Source organism: Podarcis gaigeae (genome assembly GCF_964106915.1).
Source record: "Podarcis gaigeae genome assembly, chromosome: 10".
NCBI classification, from domain to species: Eukaryota; Metazoa; Chordata; class Lepidosauria; order Squamata; family Lacertidae; genus Podarcis; species Podarcis gaigeae.
In genome coordinates, this window is record NC_139686.1 from 18,624,636 (window position 1) to 18,641,475 (window position 16,840).

General features: G+C 39.1%; 1 protein-coding gene and 1 long non-coding RNA gene across 27 annotated transcripts in view; one reads left to right on the forward strand and one right to left on the reverse strand.

Annotated features, from left to right (window-relative positions):
- The window catches only part of ERC1 (ELKS/RAB6-interacting/CAST family member 1), a 168,809-nt gene that overhangs the window by 121,176 nt on the left and 30,793 nt on the right, over positions 1-16,840 (reverse strand). For 17 of the 26 annotated variants that reach the window (XR_014555565.1, XR_014555566.1, XR_014555567.1 and 14 more), the window contains 3 exons: positions 15,568-15,651; positions 13,089-13,256; positions 2,681-2,848 (listed from right to left, as the gene is read on the reverse strand). Coding sequence is in view for 23 of the 26 variants with exons in the window: in XM_083700040.1 (XP_083556166.1) it covers positions 2,681-2,848; positions 13,089-13,256; positions 15,568-15,651 (420 nt within the window). In the remaining 3 variants the exon portion in view is untranslated. The remainder of the gene's footprint in view (positions 1-2,680; positions 2,849-13,088; positions 13,257-15,567; positions 15,652-16,840) is intronic. The other 9 variants (XM_083700024.1, XM_083700044.1, XM_083700036.1 and 6 more) reach the window with 1 other exon arrangement.
- On the forward strand, positions 2,286-3,017 carry LOC310826328. Its single transcript, XR_014555752.1, has 2 exons — positions 2,286-2,423; positions 2,828-3,017. It is a non-coding gene; the product is annotated as an uncharacterized lncRNA (long non-coding RNA).

A 16,840-nucleotide genomic window follows, 5' to 3' on the forward strand; every position in this document is an offset into this window, starting at 1 on the left:
GTGTGTGTGTGTGTGTGTAAAATTGATGTTAAGATGGAAGCCCAGTCAGCTGTGCCTTCCCACCTAATTCACTGAGACTACCTCTTTCTTCCATGGATGCTTCTAAATCTCTGTGCTGCTCCCAGTTCTCCAGTTCCCCATCATTTGTTATGCTACCCTGCATTATTGAATGATTGTCTTGAGGTATGTGTGGAAGGCAATGTAGCATTCAGAAGAACACAGAAAATGACATCCAGTAAATTTTAAAACAATTCAAAGTAGGCACCCCTAGCAGAAATCTGTACATACAGTATCGTAAGGAAATATGCTAATAAAATTGCATTTACCCTTCTAATCTATACTATGAATCATTTCCATTCTTCCACATCTCTGCATCAAGTGTTCAAAAGTTTATATGAATATCTGCTCTGGTTGCAGCACACACATCAATTGCAAACTCATCAAGTATCATCCTTGCAGCTTCAAGAGCACCATGAACAGTATTTCAGTAAACACAGTGTGTTATGTAAGTGTGGCAGTTAAGCCTGATAAAATACTGCAGTATTTTATTTATTAATTAAAATAGGTTAATAGTTAACCATCTTGTAGCTAATTTGTAGCTACATGCACATGTTACTAAGTTACAGTGAATTCAACAAGATTTACTTTAGGCTGTACATCTTTAATCAGATGGCCAACATTACAGATATTGCCAAGGGAGAATAAAAATTAATTTGAAGTGTGTTTGGAGTCAGATAGAAAGGGAATGATCCTGGCATCTGCAGCAGCAAGTCAGTCAAGCAGGAAGCTGTACAACTTTAACACAGGTTCTCAAAGAGGCTTTAATTCAAACATTCAATTACATTTTCCAAGTCAGTAACTTGTTACAAAGTCAAGAAATACACTGTAACATGAAACCTCAGGGGAACCCTTGAGAGGATGGCTTTTATGCTAATTTCATGCAAGGAATGTCCAGCCAGCTACTATTGTCCCATTTAATTTATCTTATACAGGAAATTAAGCTGAAAAACACATAAGTGTTTATGTGTGCTGGGAGAGAGGGTGGGTGAGGGGGGAGACATCAATCCTAGTATAACAAGCACTGAACCTTTAAAAGCACATATATTACACTGTCCACTGAATTACGAATATTAAAGACCATTCCGAGCTGTTTTCTGCGAAGAGAATGATCATTTTAACTTTGACTAGTGCAAACTGCATGGAATCAATATCAATCTCTCTCTCTCACTCTCTCTCTCTCTATATATAAAGTAATCTTCCAGGGTCTTATAGACAGATTAAAAACTGACATGTCACCAGGCGTAGATGCCATTCACCTATTACTTTAATTTTATTGTTCAACAATTGTAATAAAAACTTCTTTAAAATTGCTTTTACTGCAAGAATGTTATGTGTGGATTAATATGGAAAATTGATGGGTTTAAGCATTTTTAATGTTGCCATTTTGTAACTGTCTTGTAATTAAATTGAATAAAGATAGACGGGTGACTTCTCCAAAGTTTTGCCTGCTTTGAGATAAAGATGGTCACTCCACAAAAAGCCTTGGGACACTCCAAATCATACATTCCCACAGAGCATCTTCTATGAGGCAGCATGCAATTTGATCTGGCCCAATGCTTCCATTGATGTTCCTTACAAGCATGGCACCCTATGTCAATAGCAGCCTATGGACATAGAAATTCACGAGCAACTGTGGGAATGCATCCTACAAGCAGCTTTGCACCACTCTAAATATTAGAGGTGCTTCTCTACAGGGGCTCAGAAAAGTCCACTGCCACCCCTTCAAGGTGCACACCAAAAGTTCTGAGTCACACACAAAAAGCTGCCATACTGAGCTGCTGGGAGTTCCAGTCTAAAACAGAAGGAAGGCATCAAGTTGGAAAGGGTCATATTACTGTTATGCAAACTTCTGGCCACACATGAATGCGTCTACTTGTGCTCCTCACCCAGATGGCACTGATTGTCATCATTTGTAGCGTGTGAAACTTATGTTATCAAAAAAGAAAAATGTTAGGTAAAGCCAATCTATTTTGAATTGAGAGTAAACTAAAGGCATTCTTAATAATGAGGACTAGTTTTTCCAGGAGGAAAAAGAAACCAACCTTCTCAAATCTGCTCCAGTCATGATGGTTATGACAGATCTGAACAGGAAAGTATTCACCCTGCCCCTTCAGGCACATCCAGATTGAGGGGGAGGCTCAAGAATAGGAGTTATGGGCCAACACTTCCATAGCTAAATATCTAGAATGTAGCCAGATATTGTTCTGCATAGCTACAGAACCCAGGTGTGTGATTGCACAAGCGTATGACGTACAGGCTTAATCACCAATGGTCACTTCCCTGACTATCATATTATTTGTTTGTATCAATCACACAGCCTTTCCAGGAACTTATGCAGACTCCACCACTCGCTATACAAGAGAGTACGTATGAGATTTAACATTCCAGTCATTGCAAAGACTAATGTAGCATTTGAAACACGGTGAAAGATCTTTTGAGCAACAGTCTAGCTTTTCTGATAATTATAAAACTCTGTTCAGGTTTATCATTACCAATCCTCCCACTGCAACAGAACGCTGAACCACAATCCTCACTAAATGCGACTTTTGTAGCTATTGGTATTACCACTTTCGGACAAAAAGAGTTGGAGCGCAGAACTTTGTATACCTGGCTGGCCTACCTTTTTCTGAAGAACATTAACTTTGCGTTCTTTCACATCCAGCATATCTTTGAGATCATGAATCTCTCCAGCTTGAGTTCCTTTCTCTTCAGCCATCTCCTGAATTTGCTTAGTCTTTTTATTCAACATGGTCTCTTTCTCTTCTAGACGTAACCGGAGAGCATCCACCTGAAATCAGTCAAAAGAAACAAGACTTCCAATTACCTTCAAGCAAGACAGCATTTAAACAAGGGAAAACTCTGCTGACAAAGAATTGAACTGTATTACCAGATTCAGCTCACAAGTTTATTTCTCTCTGCTTCCGATCAAACATCAATCTTGCATCAAAAATGCTAAATTTTTAGTAGAAAATAGATGCTGAACTGTAAAAGTAAATAGTAAGAGCACTGAACCAATTTTTTAAATTAAAAAAAGCAGTAAACGAGAAAGCAGTTGAAAAGGCAGATTTGCACTTTCCAATAAAATAGCTGACCTGTTATCTGGTTGATTAAGCAGTTGGTAGCTGAAGACACAGCTCTTTACCCTGGTCTTTATAAATTGAAAAACTGATTTAGGTGGCTTCTCTGTAACGTGTTGTATGAATTACTGATTTGTCGTTTATAGGTGGGGTGTGTTTTTTACTGTTTTAATTGTGTTTTTATCATCTGTAACCTGCCCTGGAACCTTCTGGTGAAGGGCAGGCATGAAATACAATAAATAATAATAATAATAATAAATAATAAATAGCTTTAGGGATATGTTTCATCTAACTTTTTGTATTTCACCATGGACTACCAAAAACAACATATATGCAAGCTTTGAATACATTGGGCCTGGTAAATGTATGCTTAATCTGCCACTTTTCAAAGGCTAATCTGAAAAGAACAAGTCCTATGCTTCCCTGTATTTTGCTGACAACTGCTGGTAATTTAAATCTAAATATGGTATTAAAAAGGTAAAAAAAAGAGAGGTAAAAATACTAATATGCCATTAACATAATCCAAACACATATCTTGCACTATGGTATATATCCTGGTGTAAAAAAAGTAATGCGAGAAGCAGCTCCAAAGACCGTTACTTCTGTGTCTTTTGAACCACCTGGTGTTCTGTGTTTCACAATTTCAACTCCTGTGATTCCCCAACCGCTTTTGATCAGTGTACATTTTCCTAGGAGATTAAAGATAAATAAGTAAATAATATATGTTCCCTCCCTTTTGTCTCCCCAAACATCACCTATGTGGCAAGTTGCAGTACAAGTTCAGAAAAATGTGTATCTATATAGATACATAGATATCTCTGTAGGCTGCTACACTACACGAGTTCTAACTCCACAACTGAGTGAGCATCTGGGTCAGACTCATACTGAAAGGGATCTTTGAAGTATTAGGATTCAGGGGGAAAAGTATGGCCATCAATGATTCTAATAAATGAACATGCCATTATTAATAATGGACCTAAATACTCTAATCTAAATTAATTCTAAACACTCAAAGCAGCTGGCAAGTACGCTTTTTATTTTTCAAAAAGATAACATTGAAAAAAGCATGAGAGCACATAATCCCACGTAAATTCACGTAGGTGTGACCACCACTGTACATAGTACTTTACAACCTAAGCAAAATCTAAGTCCCTGATCCAAGAAGCTTGCAGGTTGCATTTTGACAGTGGGGGGAAATAATTAATGGGAGAGACAAGGCTAACATGGAATGAGTGTGGGTAAACGACATTACTGTATCAAGTCCAAGATGGAAATGCAACACCCCACCACAAAAAAGGAAAAAAAGACAACACTACTGTGCATCCCTATCTAGCAGTCAGTATGCCCTCCCACCGAGTTTGTGTTGACATTTTAGAGAACAAGGATTAAAGCAAACAGGAGAATTGAAGTGACATAATGTAGAGTTCACAAAGACTCTAGCAGCTCTGATAATTTGTAGAATATTTTGTTCTGTGTTCTCAGCCTATGTATGTTCCAAAGTCAAAGGGGGGACGGTAGCAGGAATGAGAACAGTTTGAACACTAATTCCGACTAGGCAAGATGGCCACCAGAAAGAAAAGAACAACCTGGAAGACCACTGCAGAGTAAGAGTGACAACACCAGGCCATTCACGATCCCAAAAGAAACCCACTGACCCTTATCGGTTTGGCTTTCAGAAACAGTTCAAGCTAGCTAACGTGGCTGTTAATCCTATTTGACAGTATCAGATTTGGTGCTTATTAGCTGAATTCATTACAAGGCCATCAGTCACGGTGAGTAAGCTGGCTGCATTCTGAATCTTTGGCTCCCTCTGTGCAAGCTCAAGATGTTAAAGGAAACTTGGTCAATTCAAAATACAGAAAAGCTGTTTAATCAGACAATGAGTTAACTGCAGCTGATGCTCTAGGTTTTTCCTTTAATGGGCTGTTCCTCCTCTTTTTTTTTTAAGGATCCTAATTGGCCAAATCAAGCATAAATTTGCCTTAAGAAATGAGACCAGGTCCAGAAATAAAACTTCCTTTGTTATAAATATTAGGAGGCATCAGCCATAAGTACAAATAATCAGTTAGCCCAAATGGAGAGCAGGTTCTTTCCTGGCTATGAAAAACATGTATTTCTCCACCACCATATTCTTCAGCCTGTTCCCAGCTGGTCTGAGGGCCAAACCTAAGTAATATCTGATTTTAAAAAACCTACTTCAAAGGCACTCAAGGTTGGTTGATGCCTTGAGAAATTAAGATGCTGATCCAGCTTACTGAAAAACTCACCTATCAAGATGGACCATCTGTCCAGGAGAATGGAACACGATTAACAGCTACCATTTATCTTCTCAAAAAAAAATAAAAAAAAAAAATAAGGTGTGTCAGCTGTCCTACACATCCATGCTGGCTTCTAGACAGTCTGTAGCAGTCAAACCAGCACTGAGCGACGAGTTGCTCAAAGTAAGGAGCCATGTTAAATAAAGCAGGCATATGAAGAAAGCTGGGCAACTTGCAACACTGTCACTTACATAAGGAAAGCCTCCTGGATCAGGCCAAGGCCCCATGTAATCCAGCATCTTGTTCCCATAGTGGCCACCCAGATGCCTATAAGCAGTATGGAACACTCTGCCCTCCTGTGGTTTCCTGGAACTGTTGGCCCTGAAAGTTGTCGCACACCCTCTAACCACCTGCAACAGCTGTGCTGCAGAACAACAGTTAATCTCCAAATTGCCCTTAGTGTCTAGGGAGTTAGATGCCAGAGCCCTGCTACCAGAGCCTCGGGTTTGAGACACTTGGTGCCTTACAGAAGGAATGTCCAGAACTTTATATCAAGCATACTTTGGATCCTAGGACAAAAATCATTTTCATTGTCAGGAATTATTTCCCCTCTCCCCCTAAAACCAGCATTTTAATTTATACCTAATTCCAATCAAAGAAGTCAATTTAAGTATATGAATAAACACCCATATCTGCAATGGCAATATACTTTGAACTCAATATTGATTTAATATTTGGGATGGCTAAAACTCCTGGTTTTATTTTTGTATGAGGTCTCATCTTAGAAACTACAGAATGTGCTTTCAGCAAAGTTTGTTAAGAGCTGGCAAGGCACAGAGACATCATGTTAACCCTGTTCTTGCGGGCAGAAATTATGCACTTGCTTATACACAGCAACACATTTTATGGATGCCTCACACAGAATGCCAACACTCAAGTTCTGTGGCAAGCAGGTTAGTGCCAACTTCAACAAAGTCATTGTGTAACTTTCTCAGTACTCAAAAAGCTATTCCAAAGAAACAGCCTTCCTAGTTTTGACTAGGAAAGTTATTTTAACCAAAAGCTGGCCTTCTTTCTTTTATGATATTGATTTATGTTTAATTACAGAGCAGCAGCATGGCCTAAAAATATTTATGGCTGATGGAACTCCTCCAGGATCCTCCACTGACCAAGGAAGGACAGAGCTGTTTGTTTATATCTGTCAGGGATGGGCAGGAACCTGAGGAATGGGCAGAGGAGGCAAGTGGGGAGGAAGAGGATCCAGGGAAATGGGCCAGTGATTTGTGGGTTCGGAGCCACCTGTAAGGCAGTCGCCAGCAGAGGAGGAGACTGGGTGGCAAGACACAAGGGGAAAGGATGTGGAGGAGCAGTTGCAGGAGGTCTCAGAGTCTGGAAAGCCAGCAACAGCCCCAGGGAGAGTCAGGCCTTTGCAAACTCCTCCATTTCCCCCTCTGCTGTCTCCATGCTCAAAGAGGGGTATGAAGGATGAGAGCAGTTGGAGTTGCCATTAAGGAGGAGCCATCAGGTGTTTGCATGCACCACATCAGACAAGGGGGCTTAAGAAAGCAGAGAGGGGTGAGGCCCTGCTGCTGCTCCCACTGTCCGAGACAGGGCACAGGGCTGCGGAGGGAGCTTGCCTAGACAGCATGTTATTGATTGATTGGTTTATTACGGCCATTGGCCCATATCTAAAAACAATACATCAAAATTTATCCATAAACAATACAATTTAAACAGTTCCAAGTTAAAACACCCCTATAAAACCAATTTTACTTCAATTAAGTAAACTATACACAATAAGCTCCCTCTATGTCAACCGCAATTCAAATCCCTCAGATTTTGGGGGATATGCGTCTTAGTTCTGGCACTTATTGATGGTTCTTAAGTTTGGCTAAGCTGTCAGAGTCATACAGTGATCCATTTCTCCTCTTAAGAAATAAGACATTAATCAGGTATCTAGCGACTGCAAGGGATCTACTTGAGTCTTCGTCGTTTAATAAGTATATTATTTGGGCTTCCTGAGGTCTGTCAGCTATTCTCGATAAATATGGGGCCAGAAACTTGGACCGTGAAGCCGAATGTATAGGACAACAGAAGATTATATGATAATAACGATTCTGTAGATCCACTTTTACAGTCACAGAGGAGTGAGATCTGTCCGTTGGAGAGTCTATTACCCAACACATTTGATGGGAAAACATTGAATCTAGCCTTTATAAAGGCGTACCTGTGCATCACCACAGATAAGGTAGTTAAATAAGATGGAAGCTTTGTTGGTGGTGTTAAGCCAAGGTTTATCGGCGAACAGGTGCCACCACCTGTCGCAATATTAAATTGTAAATCCATCTCCTCTAATTTGTGAGTTATAATTCTCTTGGCAGAAATTAAATCCAATTTTAGTAGTTCAGATGGAGATAGTCCTAAGGACACAAGACAGCATGTTAGTGGCGAGTGGTGTGTATATCCCATGCACCTTAGGAGCTGATGTACCCGAGTGCTTTGCCAATAAAGAACTAAAAATCCAGTCACTCATCCTCATGGGTCTGGGTGTGACCAGGACAATATCCATCTTTCTCCTCCTTTCCCTGGTGCTGTGGGGCTGGATGCCAGAAAAAGGGCCACGAAGAGTACTCTGGTCACAACAGCTGCTGTGAGATCATCACTCTTCGCTGATTTAGTTTGTCTCTCCCACAATTAATCAGTTTCCTCACCAGTGAGCATTCCAACTCCCTCTCCTCAATGCTATCCTGGTGTGCTTCAAGTGAGAATACTGAGAAATCAGATAAGCTAATATTAATAAACTAAACCCAGAGTTCTGTCTGTTCTGACCTCTAAGCTTACATGCCATTGTTGCAGTTCAGCCAACTAGAGAGCTCAGTTCAGGAGAAAAGTCAGATTGTGTTTGTCTCACTTTGTCCTTTTTGTGTGCTCTAACGACTATTTCAGGCAAAAAACATTTGTTGATAAATCTGTGTTCTGAGTTTTCAATAAGACAAGCAATGCATGTCAAAATGTCCCTAGTAGGTGTCTGAAAACTGTTTCCATACTAGGTGTACAGAGGATCAGAACTGGAAAATATGAAAATCATGTGGAATACATATAAATTCTTACATGGCAAGAGCCTCAAATAGCTTAGTAAAGTCAAGGTAAATAACAAACCTCTTGGGTGTTGGATTCAGTTCTCTATTGCATACAAATTTCCTCATTTGGCACTGGGTTGGTACAGGGAAGGTCAAAGGACCAAGTAACTTAGACATTACGGTGGTGGTGGAGACCCATATTTCAAGAGACTGAATTAGCCATATGCTTGCCAACGCTGAGCCAAGCAAAAGGACTCAGTGGGATAGTAATAAAATTGTATATGGATGAAGCATTTTATTCCAAAATAAATGTTGCTTTTTATTTTGCTTTATTTACAAAAATATTTTAAGTTTCTACAACTATTTATAAAGATTCCTTTACATATTGAAACTAACCTCAACATCCTCTCCACCTACCTGCCCTTAGGATAAACAAGGTCATTTTGCATTTCAGACCCAGTATTACAGATGTCAACTGCCAAGCCTTGGATTCAGATGCTTTAAATAGAGAAGATAGATGTACCAGGTTTCCATGGTACATCTTTAAAATAACTGAACAGTTTTAAAGCAAATTTCTTATATCAACATGTCTGTGGACAATTAAAAAGAGAGAGTGGCATCACCCTAGCTTCATGCTTTTACTAAAAACAAAAAACCCACAGTTATTTGTTACACGCATCAAAGTGGAACAGTTGCCTCAAATATGTTACACTTTTCAACGAAGGAAACAAATATTTCATGCCTGCATAACTGTAGAGAAAAGGCTGAAAAATACAGGCACACCATTTTTAAAAGAGCTTGGAATTTGGAGAGTTATTCTGGTAAAAGTGAGGCTTCTCCCTCCTAACTCCCAACACTCATGTTCCTACAACAGCTTTATAAATAAAGATCAAGGTGGCAGTACCCAGGGATACCATTTAGCAATGGTGTATAGCTGCCCCCTCTTTATATTTTCAGACCCCATGAAATTATTGATTGGGATACCACCATGTAGGACTTGTGGTCAGTTCTATGCACTGAATGACTATTGTTATAACAATTTAAATAGGCTTATAGACTAAGTATGTGTGCTCAACAGACATTCAACTCTTTCATTTTGAAAAAAAATGTGACTGTCCTCTGTGATGACTTTTCTGTTATGGTGCATAAGAAGTAAGAAAGCTGCTGCATGGCAGGTTATTACTGAACATATAAAACCATATAAAAAATAAATAACTTCTCAAAAGCAGCTCTTTTGGCCTTTTTGTGTCTGAAGACCTGTCAATCCTGGGTTTTGGCTACTAGAAAACAATTCCTATTTGATACCAACTACCAGTCTACTGATCCTGATTGCTCACTGGAAGGACAAATTCTGAAGCTGAGGCTCCAATACTTTGGCCACCTCATGAGAAGAGAAGACTCCCTGAAAAAGACCCTGATGTTGGGAAAGATTGAGGGCACAAGGAGAAGGGGATGACAGAGGACAAGATGGTTGGACAGTGTTCTCGAAGCTACCAGCATGAGTTTGACGAAACTGCAGGAGGCAGTGGAAGACAGGAGTGCCTGGCGTGCTCTGGTCCATGGGGTCATGAAGAGTCGGACACGACTAAACGACTAAACAACAACAACAACCAGTCTACTGGTAATGTGTTATAAATTGGCAACCTTCCATTTTCTACTTCATGATTTTCATTCACTCCAGTCCTTACAGTAATTGGAACTTTTGGCAAAATCTAGAGCTTGCTTGTGGATTGATTAAACTATACACATTCAGCAGCATATTGGACACCCCCCACACCCTCCCACATACATTTGGTTTCCTTGGCAAAGAATATGCATCACGTATTAATACTATCTGTTGGTCATGCGGTCTAGTAAAAAAAAAAGTGTCCTGCTACAATGTTATTGCATTTCAAACTAAAAAAATGTTCAGTGAATGTATACATGGATTATTCTCTTAAATTATTTAACATGAGCATTTGTTAATACTGTCAGATGGTGTTTTGGGTTAGATTCCTTTCTTCCGCTCTAACTTCCTTCTAACTTTTAGGGTACAAATATCCATATGACAGAAAAACAGGAAACCTTAATTCTCGGAGCACCAATTTTTAAGATAATTTCATGCTTATTATAGGTGCCAGTTTTACTGACACTAAGCAATACATTCAGGTCATTAACAAAACTAGGCTAATAGAAGCAAAAACATTTGCAGTCTTACCATCATATTCTGTAATGTTTTCACTGTGCATACAACTAAAGTTAGAGAAATGCAATTCAGTACACAGGATGCACATTGAACAAGCACATTTACAGAAGTTTCACTGTACTGCATTTTGCAGGTGTCCTATACAGCTACCTTACTACCTTTATTGTAACATTTTGGTCTCACTGGGGAAATGGGAAAGGCAAGAGGAGAGAAGCCTTTGAACCAAGATTTTAAGCAGTACCTGAAAGTTGAGGTGGATGGAACACTGCAAGCATTGGAAACTGGGAAGGTTCAGACAGGTGCTTCTAACCTGCTTTATCTACTACTGGTCTAAGCAGCTGTTTTAGAAGAGGACATCTTTGCTGGCCTGCCATTGGCTGAGAAGAGTGGCGGAGAGCTCAGAGGTTGGCAATTGGGTCTGAAAGGTTTTTGTGCACAGGACTGGTCTGTGGATTGCCAGTTCCTCACTCCTGCAGTAAAGCATTGCCTAAAGATTGCCCTACCTTCTCTCCAAAGCAATCCAGAAAAGGATGCTAAATTGTAATCCAGTAGAATAGTCTATTGTAATATTACTGAGTGTTATGTCAGTCAAATATTTATAAGGGCAATGCACTGAGTACTGAGAGTCAAATTAATCCCACATGAAGCAAGCATTATGGTATTTTGAGACAGGGTATAAAGCAAAATTTATAGAAGCACTCTAATGTTTATACTTTTAACAACTCTTCTGTAACAAATGCAAAATAGAAGAGTTATTGAGGAAGCCATATCACTCAACAATTTTGTTAATACAGCGCACAAGGTTAACACCAAATTTATTGTGCACGGTTAAGAAAATACTCACTAATAAAAGGCTTTCTGATGAAGCTTGAAATATTCATATAAATTATGCCATACTTTTTCATCTTCCTCTTAATATAAACATCTGCCACTAACCAGTTAGTTTATTTTGATGAACATTAGGAACTAATGTGAAGTACTGTGTTATAATAACCAATACACTGGCGCCCTCTTATGGCTAACATATTTATTTATCCAAATAGAAGCAATAAAACTACGTGTTCATACAAAACAGCTCCATATGCTTACACTCGGAAACCTTCCAGACTATGTTAATTGTGATTGAACAAAAAGAGTTGCATAGTTCAACATTTTAAGAAGTTATCACACCTTTAAATATATGCATTTCAGAAGGTGTGGTCTATAGAACAGGACTGCTATTTTCAGAAAGTATGGTTTGCAGAACATACATTTAGGCTGTAAGCATAAGAAATATATACAAATGCACCAATACGAGCAGATAACAATAATGTAACCAAACTAAAAGCCACTGGAATGCTAGCTTTTCCCTTCTGTCTGTAACTATAACTTTCTACCAGGATTTGAAAATAGACTCTGAAGCTGCTTAGCAAACCCTTGTCAACTGGGGACTCAGTTAATCAAGTCTGATAACAGGACATATTTTATGGATTTGTATTTAGTTAAAGAACGGGAAATGGGCACATTGGAGAGTGGCAGCTGAGTTTTTCCAAGGAGCTGTAACAGAACCAGGATTTTGGGTTGTTTTTTACGGTAAGCTTATAACTTATGCTGGGGTTATGTTCTGGGGATCATGCCTAAAGCCAAAACTGTGTATAGTCAAAACACATTGGGTGCAAATGTGGGTGGGATTGCCAAAGTCTCCCCCCCCCCCCGATTCCTGTCCGCTTTCCATTTAAAAAAATTCTAAGCATGTAAAGCTGAATGTGCACAAGTTAAATGTGCATAAGTTGCGGGCTTATGTATTCACAAATGACCTAGTCAGGAATTCACAAGTTTGTGGATGACACCACAGTATTCAAAATGGTGAAATCTTTGATAATTGTGAAAGGTTAGAAAGGAAAAATTGGGAGTAAATATCCCTTCCTTTGAGCCCCTTTCATTTTGGGAGGTCCAGCTAACCTTTTATTTGCTGCCCAATTTTAGCCTTGCCGATTCAGACAATTATGAACTAATTGTGGTTTCTCAGTTCAGCATCAATAATCAATATTTGAGAATTGTAATAGCAGCAATTTATAAAGTTTATTATGCTATTAACCTCATTTATGTCCTTTTCTGCAATGCTTAAGTTCTGTTAAGTAAAAGAAATATATTTGCTAAGTGCCTGAAGATATCCTTGAATATTAAGTTTTCTATGCGCTTATAAGAAGGGGAATTAACTTACCTCTTTAATGCAGCAGTTGTTACAGTGGAAATTAAGGTGAAAAACTTAACTTTCACACTCTGATTTCTGATACATAGAAATCAGGCTTAGACTTCTCTAAACAGAGGAAAGTTGTCATACCATGTTCAAGAGCTCCATAGCATTACATTTCTGTATTTTATCCCTGAATTCAAAAGGACCCCTTATAGTTAACAAACAGCAATAATTCAAGATTGTGCCCTTCACCTCTGTTTGCAGAATGGCAGCTCTCTGCTCTTTAGCTGTGAGGGACTCCTTGAGAACATCAATGTGTTGCTTGCTATCGGAAAATTGGTTTGTGAGGGTTTCCAATTTTGTTTGTAAGGCCAACAGCTCTGTGTCTTTGCGTGACAGTTCCTGTTTCACCTGACCAATCTAAAGGAGGAACCAAAGAGAAAAATACAGGTTATCAAACTGTACATTAATCTGTCAAAGTAAATAGAACTATTTACGGAAATATTTCCAGCTATCACAAAGGCATGGCACCAAGCTGGCTCAGGAAATCGGAAAGGACAGTAAACTTCACTGAGCCCATGTGCCTGTGCAAGTACAGTCTTAAAATAATGTTGTAAAATGAAAATAGAACTGGACTGTAGCCAATATGCATATTATTCCACTACTACATTCAACTTCAGGCAGAGGCCCAACAATTGCTGATGAACCAAGAACTGAAAGAACAAATAATAGGCCAAATAGTAAGCCAATCAGTTATTGCCTAAGCTTTTTAAAGCACTTAGTAGTGAATTGCAGAAGCAAAAAACACTGATTTTAAAAAGGAGCTGTTCTGCTTTGTTGAAGAGTGCCAATATCATTTTGTTTCTGGCCTACATTCCTACTACTTAATACCTGTGTTTCTCTGTGTTGCAATTATGTATGACTGAGGAAAATATTTTAGCAAAGATGTGAAAAAAATATGCATTTGAAAATTGAGGGAACTTCAATGTATTTCCCAGGTAGTACTTTAAACATTAACTAGTAACTATATTGACATCACTCTTGAGTACTCTCAAGGCTTTCAGCAAATTATAAATCCTTTGTTCCAATAGTAATGCCAAGGCTCCCTTCCTCCCCCATTTTGTCTTATAAACATTATTTATATTAATTATAGGTTTGGTTTGCACATAACTTTAAACCATGAAGAATCTATGATTTAGTTATGATTTGTTTGATCATCCATACTCTGCCCAGCAGCTTAACTATTAATTAATTAAACATGTTTACATATGTCTCAAGGCAATTGACAGACACATCATAAGAACCTTACGATAATTTTTCAAACAGTACAAAAACAACTGAAGATTTGTACCGTTTTTAAAACAACACTTCAAACAGAGATTGTTTCAACAGACTTTTCTAGAGGGATGAACCAAACATGTATGTTTCCAGAAAGCACAGATAGTGAGTGCCTGCCATGTCTCAACGGAAACAGAGATGGTCATTTAGTTCTATGGAACTATGGTTTGCTTACCACCAACTAACCATGTTCTGAAGCCATGGTTTGTTGCTGGCTCATGAAGCTTGGTTTGTTTTAACCATTGGTATGGCATGCGAACCCAGTACCCTTCTTAACCATGGTTTGTTTGGCCACCTCAGACACTCACCAAGCTCCACAGGCATGAGACAAGAGCAATTAGCAAACAAACCAAACTTTGCAAACCAAGCTATGATTTGTTGAACAAACTATGACTTGGTGTTAAGTAAAATCCAGGTCATTGTCTGTACTAGATTATGAACCTGCAGGCAAAGCTTGTATTCTTTTAACTTTAGTACAAGGGCTTAAGATTATAGTAAACAGTGTCGCTCAGATGACTGTGAGACTTCCATGAATAAAAGATGGAGGGAAGCAATTTCCAACTGTTTCCTCACCCCCCTGTGGGACCCTACAGCATAGATTTAGAGGGACATTGGGAACTGTGTACTTTTGCCAAAAATGGGTTGGGTCCCCTCCCTGTTCTCTTGCATTATTTTTTCATTAACTGCAAAATATTTTCGTACACTGGTGCACCATGGTAGCCCATAAAAAAAGATGTATGCATTTATACAATCTTCAAATCAGATTTATTTAAACAGAGAAACAATCTTCTGTAATCAGGGTAAGATCACAGCTCAGTTTTCATGTAGAAAAAGATTTTCTCTGTTGAATCTATCATAGAGATATTATTTCATTTCATCCTGGAAATTGAAGCCAAATACATCAACAAGTCAAAAAACTTGCAATCCAGATATGTTTTAAGATTAAATGTGCAGCACATACTTCAAGGCAGGACAGGAAATGAGGACATAACAAGGTCTGCATTTCTGCTCCTAATCTCACACAATGTTTATGAAAATACACAGCCTGACAAAATATAGTGTGGAATATAATCAAAGTCATAACATTTTACTGAGCATTTTCAAGAGCTCAGTACATGCATCTCAGACGCATCTGAAGCACTTTGAAAGAATCTAAAAATATAGCATGACACCTTAGCCCAAGTCATGAAAATTGGGTGTTTGAAGTAGATTATAGATTGTGATGTTACTTATATCAACCATAAGTAAGCTAAAGACAGATGCAGATTTATAGTTAGTTATAGTGCTTTTCACAGCCACAGAGTGCAAGGCAAGCAAAGTAAGCTACCCGGAAAGCCAGCAGAGCCCAAGTAAGCGGCACTGCACACAGAGAAATCAATCTTACGGCAGAGACCTCAGTCTGGAGAGAAGTCACTCTCTTTTTCAGCTCCTCTCCTTGAGCCTCTTTGGCATTGAGCTCTTCCTTCAGTTGCTCTACCTGCCATGACATTATTATTCTCTTACTTTTATATTAGAATGTTTTCCTGTCAAATGTCCTCAGTCTGTACGGAGGCAAATTGTAGCAAAAAAACAGCCAGCAGATTCAACATTTGCCAAACCTTCCACCCTGGCAAAAAGGCAGGATCTCTAAAATAAACACTTCTTCTTAAGCTGCATACAGGAAATATTGCACATATAACAACAAAGATGGCATGTCATTATCTAGAAAACACCACCGGTTCTTTGGTAATGAGACAAACTGTTGTAATTGAGAACAATTTGAGAAAAAAATTAATGGCTTAAAGAGCCAAGTATCAAATACTGCTGAAAATAAAACACATAAATTTGAAAGAAAACTATGCAGAATGTTTTTAATTTGATTATTGTGCAGTAGATCAATAACTGGATCTCCTTTTAAAATAATAATCAGGCCTTTTGAGGACTACTGCCCTTTTGTGTTGCATTTAATTGTGATTAATTTCCCCAAGAACAGACTGGATGGTGCTTCTGCATCAGTTTATGAAATAAAAATTACTACTGTTTGAAGAACAATACTCAAATTATGAAAAAGAGTTACCGTATTTTTCGCTCTATAACACACACTCGACCATAACGCACACGTAGTTTTTAGAGGAGGAAAATCTGTAGGCATGCCACCCGTAGGCATTCCCTCCATAACACGCACAGACATTTCCCCTTACTTTCTAGGAGGAAAAAAGTGAGTGTTATGGTGCAAAAATACGGTAACTGTATTTCATTATCACGAGGAAACTCCATTTCAACAATTTGAGTGTGTGTATATACACAGTAGGACGCGGGTGGCGCTGTGGTCTAAACCACAGAGCCTGGGGCTTGCCGATCAGAAGGTCGGCGGCTCGAATCCCCACAACAGGGTGAGCTCCCGTTGCTCGGTCCCTGCTCCTGCTAACCTAGCTGTTCAAAAACACGTTTAAGTGCAAGTAGATAAATAGGTACCGCTCTGGCGGGAAGGTAAACAGCGTTCCCGTGCGCTGCTCTGGTTTGCCAGAAGCAGCTTAGTCCTGCTGGCCACATGACCCGGAAACTGTACGCCGGCTCCCTCCGCCATAAAGTGAGATGAGCGCCACAACCCCAGAGTCGTCCACGACTGGACCTAACGGTCAGGGGTCCCTTTACCTTTACCTACATACACCAGTAGAGAGGGTGGA